Source organism: Felis catus, chromosome D2, assembly GCF_018350175.1.
Source record: "Felis catus isolate Fca126 chromosome D2, F.catus_Fca126_mat1.0, whole genome shotgun sequence".
In the NCBI taxonomy this organism is placed as follows: Eukaryota; Metazoa; Chordata; class Mammalia; order Carnivora; family Felidae; genus Felis; species Felis catus.
In genome coordinates this window covers 68,055,226-68,070,713 of record NC_058378.1, presented here as the reverse complement: position 1 = coordinate 68,070,713, position 15,488 = coordinate 68,055,226, and the positions used below count along the sequence as shown (strand labels likewise).

At 50.4% G+C, this 15,488-nt stretch overlaps 1 protein-coding gene across 7 annotated transcripts in view; it reads right to left on the bottom strand.

Annotated features, from left to right (window-relative positions):
• Window positions 1-3,725: 3,725 nt before the first annotated feature.
• The window catches only part of RBM20 (RNA binding motif protein 20), a 193,224-nt gene continuing 181,461 nt past the window's right edge, over window positions 3,726-15,488 (bottom strand). For all 7 annotated transcript variants that reach the window (XM_023240911.2, XM_023240912.2, XM_023240913.2 and 4 more), the window contains exons 13-14: window positions 9,319-9,440; window positions 3,726-4,630 (exon numbers count right to left, since the gene is read on the bottom strand). In XM_023240911.2, coding sequence (XP_023096679.2) covers window positions 4,520-4,630; window positions 9,319-9,440 — 233 coding nt within the window. In that variant the 3' untranslated portion in view covers window positions 3,726-4,519. The remainder of the gene's footprint in view (window positions 4,631-9,318; window positions 9,441-15,488) is intronic.

Genomic DNA, 15,488 nt, shown 5'->3' with positions numbered 1-15,488 from the left:
TCCCCTTAGGCAAATCACTTCTCCTCTCTGGGCCTGAGTTTTCTTACCTGCGAAAAGAAGGACCAGGACTTGACAGTCCCCGTGTCCCTCCTGTTCTGACCTGCTTGGAAATCCGGTTGGGATAGGCTCCTTTGTAGTGGGAAAGGAGAATGAAGGGCTGTTGGGGGCGAGTCCAGATGTCCTACTGCCTCTGTGGACAGTCAACAGTTGCTTGCTAATGATGTTCCAAGGTGGGGGGGGGGGGGCGGGGAAGATCAGTATCCCAAGTAGCCTGGCCTAGTCACGGACTATGAGAAGCAACCTCAACGTCTAGGCCATGGCAGAGTTGAACCAGGGGCAGTCTGGCATTGATCCTTGGAAGAGAAGTAAGCACAGAGAGTGGGTCTGAATATCAGGGCTTCAGCTTGGTAGACTGGCTCAGAACCAGGTTCTAGGGCCTTTAAGAATATCAGAGAGAAAATGGGAAAACTCAGGCAAGGGTAGGAAGACTGCAATTCACAGAGTTCCTGGCAGGACATCTCCACTGCACACCTCCAGGGAGGGCCATCTTACAGAATACAGTGTGCAAGACCCGCCCCCCCCCCCCCCCCCCCACCGCCCCAAGAGCTATGCCTCATGGAGCGACATGCTGGGCGACATCCAGGGACATAACCAGACATCCTGGATCCCGAACTTGGGGCAGAGGACAAGCTCCAGGCCCATTCACTGCTTTGGCCAGCTGGGGCACAGCCAGCAGTTGCAGGGAAGGATGCTTCTCCACCCCTCCTGGTTGGGAAGTGGAGGCCTGAGCTCAGCTCCGGGATGGCCACAATAGGCTGAGGGTGGGGCTTGGGAGCAGCAACAGGCTTGACAGGAACTTTCCTCAGATCTACAATGTGCTCTAGCTAATTACAGGCGGCCCCACTCACTTTGCCCTCTAGGGCCAGACTGTCCAGCCCCTCCCCGCTGACTTGGGAACACTGCCAACAGGAGGGAAGGGCCCGACACAAGGTTCCAGGCCATTCAAAGAACTGGCCAAATGGGCCTGGGAGACTGGCCTTGTTTTGCTAAAAGACATGGCTGAGGAAGAGCTTAACATTCCAAAAGGAAACACGGTTCAGGGCTACGCAGCGAACCACGTGTTTTCACCAGCAATTACCTTACACCTGAAACAACCCAGAGGTGATTTATACTATAATCCCCCTTTATGCCTGAGAACTCAGGACTTAGGAAGTCACAGGGCTAACAGGTGCCCGGGCTGGGCATCAACCATCAGCTGAAGGAATGGCCAGAAACGAACCGACTTGTCCTGGTGCAGGACAGTGTTGTTCAGCCCACTAGAAGAGTCGGGGCACCGGGCAGTAGGAATGAGGGGCTTATAAGAGGCCAGGAGATTTTCCTACCTGATACTTCAAAAGGGACAGCAGCTCCCCACTCTCCCAGGCTTAACTCTTCTGGAGGTCTACCCCTAAGAACCTCTGATTCCCGAGCTCCAAGTAGAAGCTGTTGTATCTTTTCTGCTCAACGCTTTAGAGACATTCTAGATTTGGAGAGGGACCAGATACCAATCTCTGTGCTCAATGAGCTTCCCCCAGCCACATGTCAAAGGATCCCTGCATGACCGACAGCTACCCCACAAGCTTTCAAATTCTCTTTATTAAAAATCTTTTTTTTTCTTTTTGTAAAAAGAAACATGGCGGTCAATTATACAGATCAGGAAAAGCGATGACAATTTATAAGACACTCAACAAATTCCAATACTTTACAAGTTCAAGCTTAACTAGTGTTTTTCTTTTTCTTTTTCTCATAAGCTCAAAAAACAAACTCTGGTCCAGTTCAAGTACATTCTAACAGATCACAGCCTTACACTTGTCCAAGAAAGGGAAACCCGGATAGTAATGGCTGTTCTCACACCAACATCAAATCTACCAAATTCTTTGGGAATAACATCTGGATATACTTTATTTTGGGTGTTTGCAATGAAAAGTACATCGGCCTTTTGGTATCTTAACCCAGGGTACAAATGAATCTGTTGCTCAAGGTAGCAGCTGCTCTCTAACAAGCTTTTTGGGAAGACACTTTGAAATGTTTGACAAACACTGAAGAAAAGCTTTAAAAAATAGATCAGTATTTTCCTGGTTTTCTTTAATACTGCCTTGTGTATGACACATGTAGGAACAAGGAGTGCAAATTATAGAGTGGGTAAAGGACCATGCCAATGGAATTGTATAAAAATAAATAGAAATAAATATATATGTATATATATATATATACACCAGTACAGAATCTTAGATGATTTTTAAACTGAAGGTTCTGATTGAACGCAGAGAGCCTCTCCTCTCTCCCTCCCAGGGGCTCTTGCCAGATTTGCAATATGGAGAAGGTCAGTCTATCAGCAAGGGAGCCATTGCGCTACTTGGGAATGAGGCTGTTTGAACAGCTATCCTGGTTTCCATGGAAACAGTGCTGCGGGGATGAGCCGGTGGGGTCAGCTTCCACTTTGCTGGGAGAAAAGACTGCCAGCTTCTCTGAAAATGCTCAGTTCCAGCCTCTGATGGAGGTGGCAGGCTTTTCCCAGCAAGGTTCCTGAGGAGGCCAGGGAGCTGACCCTAGACATCCCCCAGGTGGGAGGAAAGACAAATAGGGCCAGAGATTTTCCCAGAAATGGAGGAGGCTGGTCTCGGGAACACCAGGTAAAAACCTGTGGAGGCAGCTAGAGCTGAGCCACCATTTTCAGAGCCCACTCTCTTGGAGACACCAACCTTTCCGAGGCCCCCAGATGGCCTAATGCCAAGGTCAGGCTTCCTGCTTCCTCCAGCCTCTCACTGCTCATGCCCAGGGGCTGGCTGGTCTGCCTCGGGTACTTTCCTTCGCTGTTCTCTTTGACAGGTTCCCCGCAACTCTTCTCACCAGTGACCATGTGCCCCAAGGTTTACGCAGGATCATTTTATACATTTTATATTCTACATTTCTTTCTTCTCCGTGCCTCAGACTTACTGATAAAATGTCAGTGTCAAACTCAGATGATTTTTCTATTCTTTCACCATTAGTGCAGAGGACAGAATGTGCAGTATAGGTATCTACCATAAAAAAATCTCACCTACTATAAAAAATTGCAAAAAATAATAGAAAACAAACAATCCCTTCCTGGTCTCTCTCTCTCTCTGTGGTCAGGAATAGAAACATAGCAACCATCTTCTAGGGGCTGAGCCGGGGAAGTAGCTTATTAGCTTGTGGAAACAGCACAAGGCTCCCCTCTTACCTTCTTGAAGTCTTCCCTACAGTTGTGGCCAAGCCTAACACCTCTGTCCCAAACGCTCCCGATGGAACATTAGACCCTCTAGTCTCGGGCCTGAAGGCACTGACCTCTAGAATCAGAAAACCATGCAGGAAGAAAAGTTCTGTTCTTCATAACACTCCACATCAAAGTCTGCACATGGGGTCCTCTGAAATGCCCTTGACCTCCTGCCCACCTATAAATACTTGGCAATCCCGAAATGCTGCTCTTCAGTCCTGCAGCCTTGCTCTTTCCTTAGCTTCTCCACCGCCCCCCACCCGCGAAGACCGTTTTAGAAACCATCCCACTGAAAGGCTGCTGGGGCCCAGAGTGCAGGCACCAAGAGCGAGTCAAAGACAGATACCATTTCCTTATTATGTGTCTCTCAAGCAATATGACCCATGGCTGGGAGGCCAGCATCTGACCCAAGCCCACACCAACTACGGTCTCAGCTGAAGGGAAAAGACACTACTGTTTTAATTTTTTATTGAAGTGAATCTACACCAAATTCATTGTCTGGAACAGAACCAACCCTGGTACCTCCTGAAATCCTGAGGACAGAACTAACTTTGTGGGGCGGTGGACGGTGGGGGGGACTTAACAGAGGTTCCAAAATGAAAAGTGGTTTTCCTCCTCTGTGAAATTCATTAACTTTATTTTAAGGCATGAATCTGATGGGCTTCTAGAATAGTTGAGAGGATGAAAGAGTTATTAAAAATGGGGGCTTTTTGCAAAAGTGGTCCCGCTGGAGAAACTCCCAGCTTCTGCCAACGGATGGTCTAGGGTGCCCCCCTCTCCAGGACTGCAGGGCCCGACTCGGCTCCCCTGCTCAGAACGCCAGGCAGGGAAGATGCTCCAGGCTCCCTGAAGTGGTTCTTGACCCAGGGGTTTCTGTGAGATCTCTTCCTTGGTTGATCCGGCTGGCCACCAAGAATTTGGACACTGTGAAAATCCCTGAGAAGTTGGGTTTTATGAAAAATAAATGACCCTTGGCACAGAAAGTGAGAGGAGGAGGGGAAAGAAGAGAAGCAAATTGAAGGAAAACAAGAATCAATGGGGAGAGAGAGGGTAGCGCTCGGCCGCTGGACACACGAGGTGACAGCTCTCACCAGGGAGACACTTGAGGGGCGATTTCATGAGTCTCCGAGAAAAAGCTCAGGCGGCCTGGTTTGCCTTCCTCCCAGGCTTTAGCTCCTGTCCAGGATGTCAGGAAGGCCCCGCCTCAGAAGGCCGTCCTCTCCCGGCTGAAGCCGCTGCAGGGGCCTAGAGCTTCTTCCTCTCAAAGTGTGGCACGATTCCGCTGTCCTCGGGCCTTGGGCTGCCTGCCCCCTCGGTCTCCTTGAGGCCCTCCTCGGCCAGCTGGGACAAGTACTTCTGCAGCGGAAGACAGGGAAGGGAAGGGAGAGGGTTAGCGGTGACCTGGCCAGAAAGGAAATGAGAGAAAAGGGAGGGATCTTAGCCTCTTCTCCTACCTTGTCTCCCAGTGGGTGGGACCCCCTCCCTACCCTCCCCAGATCCTTCTGAGGCTACCGGACCCATGCTAAGCTCCCCCACCCCAACTCTTTGTGTTAGTTTACAAGTAATGCATGATTCTTGCAGAAGACATCTAAAACACAGATCCTAACAACAGCAAACAATTCCAAAGCCCTTATCCAGTGCAAGCACTGCTGTTTTTCTTATAGAAACTCATTTAGGGGCGCCTGGGTCTCTCCGTCGGTTAAGCGTCCGACTCTTGATTTCAGCTCAGGTCATGATCTCACGGTTCGTGAGATCGAGCTCCATGTCAGGCTCTGCACTGACAGCATGGGGCCTGCTTGGGATTTTTTTCTTTCTCTCTCTTGCTCTCTGTGTCACCCCTGCTCACACTCACGTGCTCTCTCTCTCTCTCTCTCAAAATAAATAAATAAACATAAAAGAACCCATACCTCATTGAATTACAAAGACTACTTGTTTTCCAGGAGAGCTTCAGCACCCAGGGGCTGTGTGTATGACAGGTGGAGGGAGAAGAAGCCCGCTAGACCAACGGGCCTCCGGGAGGAGAGAAGCAATGTCCTTGGATTGTCCAAGGATTGTGAAGGACACATTGCAGCCTCTCCTAACAACCTGTCTCCTGGTGGGCGGGTGGGCAGGCTGAGTGCCCTGGAGGTCCTTTGCTGGATTCCTGTTCTATAGTCGGAGCTGCTCACACGGCCCCCCAAACACTCACCACTATCACTGGCCCCCAGCCAAACGTCAGGTCACGCTTGGGATTCTAGATTCCACGCAGTGAGACACAAGTAGAAAGGCCTAGGGCCCCAGCTGGGCCCTCTGATTGCCAGAGCAGCAGGGGGCAGTGCAAAGAGCACTGGGTGAGGAGTCAGCAGGGTTTGGTCCAGCGCAGTGGTCAAGTGTGTGGGCTCTGCCATCAGATGACCTGGGTTCAAATCCTAGCTCTCAGCAGGCAAGTGACCCAAGTGTGGGTAGTAACAGTATCTACCACGTAAGGTTGCTACGGGGTCCAAGGAAAGTACCGTAAAGCACTTAGCATAGTGCCTGGCACAGAATAAACGCTCTGTAATATTGCCCTTTATCATGAGTTGCATCAGGCATCTGATTCCCTCATCTGTTCTAGGCTCTGCTAACCTGGTCAGTGGGAGAAACAGTGCCTTCCCTCCTCTCAGGGTGATTCTGAGGGTCAGATGAGGGGATGTGCGTAAGACCACCTGCTCTCTCTAGAACAGACTGGTTGGCTCTGAGAGGTGGGTGAGCCCGATGGGGAGGGCGGCAGACAGACCAAGGGTCCCTGTGGGCCAGGCTGCTGATGGAGGCCTGGTTTGCCCTCCACCTCATCTCAGGAAGGCAAGTGGGTGATGCACTGCTTCTGAGCTCTGGACCTGCAACCAGGCAGGCACCTACTTATCTCTCTCTCTCTCTCTTTTTTTTTTTTTTTTTTTTTTTTTGAGAGAGAGAGAGAGAGAGAGAGAGAAAGAGAGAGAGAGAGAATCCCAAGGAGGCTCCACGTTTGGCACGGAGCCCTACTTGGGGCTCAATCCCATGACCCTGGGATCATGACCCAAGCCAAAATCAAGACTTGGACGCTCAACTGACCGAGCCACCTAGGCGCCCCTAGTTTTCCTCTCAAGCACTTGACCCCACCCGTTGTTCCAGGCCACTCGGGGTGGGTTATCTCAGGGCTGTGACCAGCGGTGGGGGCACAGCAGTAGCTGTGAGAGAATGCACAGAGAGAATGGAGGCTGCCTCCTACCTCAAAGAGTAATCCTTCACCCCCACCTCAAGGCCTCCTGGTGCTGCTAAGTTTATAAGTTGCCTGACTCAGGTGTGAGCAGCACCTACTGCTCGGGTCTCAATTCTTCATTTTTCCCACGTGTAACTCGGGGTAGTGTGGGGTGGGCGAGGCTGTGTGGACAAGAGACATTCTGTCAAGGCCATTGACAGAAACTTTATCTGGAAGCCCGTGGTGGAGGCTCCCAGCTCCCCAACAGGTGTACCAGGGAAACCTGATCTGCAGTTGGCAGGCCTAAAAGGCTTAGCCCATGTCTGGTCCTGACGTGCCTGGGGACCACAGGAATGGCTCTGGCCTGCTGTGGGGAGGTAAGGTGGCCTGGGGGGTTGGCCCATAGGCCCGGAACATAGTATAGTCCACTGCCCTGGAAAAGAATACAGGATTTAGAATCAGAGGCCCTGGCAAGCCTATACTTATCCTAACTTCCTGAATGACCTTGAGCTGTGTGGCCTCCTTGAGAGCTACATAATCCAGCTGAGAATGCCACGTGAGATCAAAAGTTCTCAAGTCGAGGTATCAGAACTTGCTGGGAAGATATTTTAAATGAGTATTCTCAGGGCCAGCCCTGGAAAGAATGAATAAGCAGGAGTAGGGTGGGTCCAGGAAGCTGCATTTTTTAAAGATGCTAGCTGGTATGGGGACCATAGTTTGGGAAAATCAGGACCAGATGATTTCCAAGACCGCATTCAGCCCTGCCATTCTATGGATTTTATCTTGTTGGAGTGGAAGAGGAGGATGTCTTCAGAGTAGATGGCTGCCCTCAACTGGCCCTGTGGAGCCCAGTCTGAATCCTTGGTCTGGCCAGGTCAGGCCTTCACCGAGCTCCCCCAGGAGAGGGCAGGATTTGGGCCCCAGCCTCCATAGCTTCCTTGTCCACAGAGCAGCTGCTCCCCAGAGGGAAATCAAGAGGTTTAAATGACATGAGTTTGGGCACAGCCAATGACAGATGGTGACACAGGCTATGCTATTATGGTCCTCGGTTTGCAAGATCAGCTTAATAGAGTAAAAAAAAGGAAGGTGATTAACAATCAGGCAACCTGGGGGCACCTCGGTGGCTCAGTCGGTTAAATGTTTGACTTGGGTTCAGGTCATGATCTTGAGGTTTGTGAGTTCGAGCCCCACATTGAGCCCTGTGCTGATTACATGGAGCCTGCTTGGGATTCTCTCCCTCCCTCTCTCTCTGCCTCTTACCTGCTCTCTCTCAATATAAATAAATAAACTTAAAAAGGAAAAAAAAGGGGGCGCCTGGGTGGCTCAGTCGGTTGAGAGTCCAACTTCGGCTCAGGTCATGATCTCACAGTTCGTGAGTTCGAGCCCTGCATCGGGTTCTTTGCTGACAGCTTGGAGCCTGGAGCCTGCTTCAGATTCTGCGTCTCCCTCTCTCTGCTCCTTCCCCACTCATGCTCTGTCTCTGTCTCCCAAAAATGAATAAACGTTAAAAAAATTAAAAAAAAAAAAAAAAGAATCAGGCAATCTGTTCCCAAGCCTAGTAACTCACCATCTGCATGGCTTTGGATAAATCACATAGCTTCTCCGGGTCTCAGTTTCCCTTAGCCATAAAACAAAAGAGTTGACCCATATCTGCATTTCTTAACTAGGAATGCACATTAGACTCATATGGAGAACTTTCTGAAATTATATATTCCTGGACCCCTGTCCCCAAATTCTACCAAGTATCTAACCTAGTACATATATACTTTCAAAACACTGTCCAGGTGATTCTATTTCACATCTCTGGCTAAGAAATGCTAGATCAGCTCCTCCAACAATTTAATTGTGACAGTAATGCCTGCTCAGGAATTAGGGCATGCTGCCACCATGAGGGTCTGTCCTAGTTGAGGCCTCCTGTGTCAAAACACCAGTCTGACTCCTTGTAGTAAAAACATGAGGTGCCATGAACTATTTCTCCCGGGCATCTGATATACCATGCTTTCTATTAAGTTACTAAACCCCAGCTGTTCCAACACGCTACATATTAGGGGTATGAGTTATAGAACATATTCCTGTAATTCTCTGATTTTAAGATGAGGGTTTTTCCCCCACACATTCACATCTCTGAAATTGAGATGTATTTTACAATGGATGGAGTCTCACCATTGCAACATTTTTTTTTCTTGTTGGTCTCCGAGAAATGGGAGCGTGTCTTACAACCGACAGCACCTTACGTTGGATGAAATCTGGTATGTAGAGTATTTTTAATATGTCCCCTGTTACTATACTTTAACTCTTATTTTAGTTAGCGCTTATCTCCTACACTAGAATGGAAGCTCCAGGAGGGCAGGGATTTTTCTCTGATTTGTTGTCGTCGTCGCTGTTTTATCTCCAGTGCCTAGAGCAGCGTCTGTACCTAGTATGCCTGCAATTAAGAGCTGCAGGATAGATTTAAATAGGACAAAACAGTGATTTTTATTCTAGCAAACAGGGATACTGCATGGGGGGAAGAGAAACCTAGAGAAATCTCTGCCTCTGGAACAGCCAAGTCTTGTGAACAGGACTCAGCCTCACCCATGGGCCAGGTGATGGCTAGCTTGAATTACTCAGGCCAGAGAGAGAGAGGCAGATACCCCCAAATCCAGGCCCGAACAGAATGTCTTGTGAGTACTCCAGGAGAGACAGATGTCCCGAGAGCTCAGGGGAGGCAGCCACCACGTGCGGCAGCCTGGCGGAGTCAAGCCTGAGGAAAGAGCAGTTCTCCATGTGGCGGAAGGAAATGGAAACTCCCAGACACAGAGAGAGACCAGGGAGTCCCCGGTTGTTCGGCAAGGAAGGCGCTGGTTACCTGTAAGTTCCTGTAGTGAACAGCACTGCGACAGTGGCTTATCTTCGCCATCTCCTCGCTGGTGTAGAACAGCCCACACAGCTTGCAGTAAAACCCAGTCCTGGGCACCACGAACTCCACCCCTGCAGAAGGACAGGGGATGATGGACAGGCAGGGGTTAGGAAGGCGACGTGAGACCCCTGTGGGCCTTGCCAGCCGTCAGTGGAAACGGGCGAGCTCCGTCCCTCGCTGCTGGACTCTGGCTGGCTGGCCAGATTCTCCAGGCCTAGTTTCCCCACCTGCAGAGCAGGCATGAGGAAAACAGTGCCGACTCCGTTCACAGGCGGTTGAAGGAAGGGATGAACTCCCCCAAGCGTGCCGGAACGCTCAGCAACTCTACGCTCTGCGGCTGCCTCTGCAGACCGAAGCCCTCCGACCATCAGCCTGCTTGCAGGGAGAGGAGGAGGAAGGAGGTGTCTCGCATTTCACTGCTTGGCTTTCATTTCTCCATGCTGTACCCCTCTCTGTAGCTGCTGTGGCCAGGACTCTGAAAGAATGCTCTCATTTTTGTTTGTTTTAGAATTATATTCATTAAAGAAAATTGTAAAAACACACAGAAGTGAGGAAAAATCACTCAGTCCTTCAATCAAAATATTTTCTTTTGGTGGGGGGTGCGGGGGGGCCGTTTTAACTGTGCCCTAAATGCAATTCTGTCTCCTCCCTTTTCCACGTAACAGTTATGTAAAATCATAAACATTTTCCCACCCTTCTCCAGTCTTTACCTCTGAGCCATTAACCAACAGCATTTTATTTGGGATTTGCTAAACAGAGGTCACAGGATTCTGGGAGGCCTTTTGATTTAAAGGAAAGAAAAGAGCGGCCCAATAGCCAGGGAAGTTAAGTGGCAGTGTCCCAGCCCAGAGGATTCACCTGAAAGAGAGGGCAGAAGCTCCAGCCTTCACCACGGTGTTCTGAGGGCCACGGTTCTCCTCCCTCTCTCTCTCTTTCTTTTTGTAAATTACTAGCCCCATTGCTGAGTTTATTTTTTTACTTTTTAAAAAGTGTTTATTTATTTTTGAGAGAGGGAGAGAGAGAGCGGGAGCAGGGGAAGGGCAGAGGGAGAGGGAGACAGAGGATCCAAAGCAGGCTCTAGGCTGACAGCAGAGAGCCTGATGGAGGGATGGACCCCGCGAACCATGGGATCATGACCTGAGCCGAAGTCGGACACTCAACTGACTGAGCCGCCCAGGTACCCCATGGTTCTCCTCTTGAAGCCACGGTCAGCAGAGTGGAAAGAGCCCAGGTCTGAGAGGGCGCAGACCAGACTCCAAGAACCTGTGGAACCTGGGAAGAGTCAGCTGAACGCCACCGTTGGCCGGGGCCTCAGTTTCTTCAGGTGCCTGATTGTGACATGCCAGCAGAAGAGCAGGTGTAAGGGCTGTGAAAAAGCAGGACCCGTGATGGAACTAAAGGAATGGGGCTGGCGGCTCCGAATGCCCGGATCCTGCTTCCAGACCGGGGCCGCTGGTGTGTGCGCCTGGCACTCGGCTGGGCTTTGCTGCCGCCCATCTGGTTAGCGCCCGCTGCCCTGCTGGGAGCGGCAGTGGTCGGAGAGCAGCCCGCATGGGAGTTGGGGGGGGGGGCGGCATGGGAGGCTGGGGGGGGGGGGCGGGGAAGGGAGAGAGGGGCTGGGAGCAGCCCACCAGGGGAACGGCCGCTTCTTCTTGCACAGAGGGAGACAGGCCAGGTCCCCACCGAGGCGCTGCGTGTGACCACGAGTCCGGGCTTCCTTCGCTTCCCTGCCTCGGCCTCCCAGAGCGGAGACAGACCTACGCGCACAGGAGACCCTGTCATAGAGCAGCAGCTTAGACTTGTAATTACAATTTTTTTTTTCCGTGTCAAAAGAGCCACTTATCAGTGTGCAGCAGGGGGCCTGGAGGGAGTGGGGAGCCCAGGAGGCCTGCCCCAGGCCTGCCTTGACTGATTGCTCCTCTGTGGTTTGGGGCCTGGTTTTGGCAGCCTCCTCAGCCAGTTTTCTCTAACTGCCACGCAGAGCGCTGCCCTGCCTCCAGCAGTCGCCAGCAGGGAGGGGGCCTCCCTCGGCCCTCTGCCCAGAGGGAGGCTGTGTCCTTCCCTTCCTCACCTTCCTCCCGCCCTCACTGCAAGGGACAGAAAAGCGGCCCCTGCCCTGCCTGTGGGTGGCCAGCTCCCCCCTCCACCCCACAAACAGGCTGGTGGCGAAGGAACATAAATGAAGCAAGGCCCGCCTTCGTCCCCTGTTCTCACAGAACGGCTCCCCCCTTGCTGCTGCAGAACAGGGAGATAAAGGCAATTGGGGAGGAAGAAGCACTACCCGGAGACCACGCGGAGCAGGCACAGGCCTGGGATCAGAGCCGCTCCTTCCTCTGTCCTGCCCCAGACGCTGGCTGGGCCAGCTGGGTGGTCCCAGCACAGAAACCTGGGGTCTCACTGCAGGCCCCGGGGTTAAGGCCTTCAGCATCCTTCAAGTTTCCCCAGAGACCTTCTAACCGCTGCCCTGGGTCTCCCAGAAGGAGCTTCGCTGCCTCAGAAGCCACCAGAGTGTAAAGCTGGGCCCAAGCTGGCAGCTGTGGCCCCTTTCAACACAAGAAGCACAGCTACCGTGTGGGGGGCTGGTTCTGGGTGAGACTGCACTTGAACAAAGGCTCCCACTGCCAAAAAAACACAGAAACGCAAAACGCAAAACCAAAAACCAAAAACAAGCTTGGAAGCCACGGAATAATGGAGGGAAAATAGAATTTAGAGTCAGACAGATCTAGCTCCTTGACTTACACTGTGTAACCTCAGGTACATTATTTAAACTCTCTGAGATTAGCTTCCTCCTCTGTAAAACAGAATGATACCCCCACGAAGGGTGTTATGGGTAGCACCTCTCATTTTGCCTGGTGCTCAAAAACGGAGAGTTTCCAGACACATTTCTCCACAGAGGCCTTCTTGCCCTCTAACCTTTCACCAGGGCCGCCTGGAGAACCCAGACTCCAAAGGTTGGCAGCAACACTTCCCTGCCCCTGCCTGGTGCCCAGCGGCTGGGCAGGCGGTACCAGGTGGTGAAAAGACCGCGCTGAGGGAGGAGAAGCCTGAGGAGGATCCCCGAATGCCTGGCGACTCCCCCTGAGTAACTGGGAGTTGCCCTGGGCACTACATGCCAACACTGTCTTGGACGCCTCTGGAATGGGAGGGCCACAAGTGACGCTACCGCGTCGAGAAAACTGTGAGCTCCCCAACCAGTCTGGAGCCACGTGGTCCTCCCATTTTTCAGCCTCTACTAAGGGAACGACGATTAAAGCTGCATTTGCTTTCTAATAATAGCTCCTGGCCTGGGCAATTCTAACTCGGTCATCCTAGCAAAGCCTGCAGATGGGTGCAGGGGGACCTTGCGTTTTTGCAAACAATGCCCTTTGGTACTGGTAAGCACAGGCCCTGGCAGGCGCAGGCTGGCTAGGGTCACCCAAAGCTGGCCTGAAACACATGGGCAGTGCCCTCTCCCTGCCAGCCATGCTCACCCCAGTCCCTGAGCAATGGCACTTCACCTCCCTTTTACTCTGGATCCTGGCATTTCCCCTTCGCCTCCCTGCTCTCCGTAGGGACAAAGCCTGAAAGTCGTTCCCTGCCTCCCTAGAAGTCTCTGCAGTAGTGACCGATTCTGGAGGGTGAGGGTTATGCAGCCTGAGTGAGAGGAAACAGTAGGTCTCCATTACTACCTCATGAACGAGTAATAACAACAGACAACCCTTCAGTACCTCCTACTGGAAGATACTAAGACCTTACAAGTACTCATGCGTTTCATCCTCAACGTAACTGAACACAGTAGGCTTCTATGTTACTACCCTTATTTATTGATGAAGAAAGCCAATAAATCAATGAAAAGAGTCAAAGAGGTTGCTCATTGTCTCCTAGCCAGCCGGGATTTGAACCTGGGGAGTCATTTTCCACAGCTTGTGCTCTTAACCACTGCACAAAAATTGCCTTTCCTGCATTGTGCTTCCTGTGCCAGAGGAACCAGAATGGCAGAGTGGTCTCAGATTAGAAGCCCCGAGTTCTGACCTGAACCTGATGTGTGTTCTTGGGTAAGCATCTGGGCTTCCATTTCCTCTCCTGTCAAATGCGGAAAATAGTACCATACCCCGACCCCCTGAGATGAGATAATGGGTCTCAAAGCTAACCGAAGACTACATTCAAGACGAAAGTACAATCTGTAAAAGGCCCAAACTGGAAGCAACCCAAATGCCCGTCAAGAGGCATATGAATCAACAAAATGTGGTTTACCTGTGTCCACAATGCAATACTCCTCAACAATACAAAGAAGCCAACCATTGATCCACCCCACAATTATCAATGAATCTCAAAAATAATTATGCTGGGTGAAAGAAGTCAGGCAAAAACAATGTATCCCATATGATTCCCTTTCTATGAAATTCTAAAATGCAAACTAATATTTAGTGACAGAAAGCAGATCAGTAGTTACCTGGGGACTGAGGTGTGGGGAGGGAGGAATTACAAAGGAGCACCAGCAAATTTAAGAAGTGATGAATACGTTCGCTCTCTAATTGTGGTAATGGTCTCACAGATGTACATATATGTCAAAACTGATCAACTGTACGCCTTACGTACGTGCACTTCATTAACGTCAATTATACTTCATTAGAGCTGTTTTTAAAAACAGAATGAGATCCCATTTTCCTAACAGGTTGGTAAAGATTAAAAACTGATGACATCCAATGTTGGTAAGGAAGCGGAGAATGAGAATCCTCACTCCGGCAGTGAAAACTGGTATAATCTTTATGGAGTGCAATTTAGCAGCAATTATGAAAATGTGAAATGCAAATATATCTGATGCCACCCCCCCCCCCCCCCCGCTCCGCAATCCCGTGGTCTAGGACGCTGTCCTATAGAAACCCAGGCATGCACACAAATGTAAGAGCATGTCTGGAAGGCAGCAGAGCATAGAGGCGGCAGGGCCCCATGAGTCAAACTACTGGGATTTGAATCCTGGCTCCAATCTTTGCTAATCATCACCTTTGTAATTCTGCATCTGAGATTCCTAGCCTATAAAATAAGGATAAAAATATTACGTACCTCATAGGTGTTTTGAGAGAGTTACATGAGGTAAGCACTAGCAATGGTGCCTGCATGGTAAATCATAAAAATAAAAGCTTAACTATTATAGCCCTTTAATAATGGGAAAAGAAACTGACAATATCCTAAGTGTTCACCAGGAGAGAAATGGATAAGTAATTTATGGTGTACATCTTTTAGGATGGAATATGTGTGCTGGTTCAGAAGAATGCATTCTCTGTGTACTGATGTGAAGAGATCTCTAAGACCCACTGTTAAGTTAAAAAAGCAAATTGGAAGGGCGCTTGGGTGGCTCAGTCGGTTGAGTGTCCGACTCTTGATTTCTGCTCAGGTCATGGCCCCGGGGTCATGGGATCGATCCCTGTGTTGGGCTCTGTGTTGAATGTGGAGCCTGCTTAATAAGATTCTTTCTCCCTTTGCCCCTTTCCCCTGTTTGCACTCTCTCACTCTCTCTCATAAAAAAAAAATTTTTTTTTAATTAAAATAAAGGGGGTGGGGGTGCCTGGATGGCTCAGTTGGTTAAACGTCTGGCTTTGGCTCAGGTCATGATCTCCCAGTTCTTGAGTTCAAGCCCCATGTCAGGCTCTGTGCTGACAGCTCGGAGCCTGGAGCCTGCTTCAGATTCCGTGTCTCCCTCTCTGCCCCTTCCCTGCTCACACCCCATCTCTCAAAAATAAATAAACATTAACAATTAAAAAAAAAAAAAGCAAACTGTAGAACATTCTGTGTATAGTGTGAGCTAGCCCGTGGATATGACCATGGCTACCTCTGGAGCTGGTGAGAAAACTGGAGGGAAGAGACACAACATTTAACATATACTTTATATGGCTCTTATTTAAAAAAGTTTTTTTGAACGTTTATTCATTTTTTGATAGAGAGACTGAGCACGAGTGGGGGAAGGGCAGAGAGAGAAGGAGACACAGAATCCAAAGCAGGCTCCAGGCTCTGAGCTGACAGCACAGAGCCTGACACGGGGCTCGAGCTCACGGACTGTGAGATCATGACCTGAGCTAAGTCGGACGCTTAACTGACTGAGCCACTCAGGTGCCCCTATATGGCTCTTATTTTTTAAATTT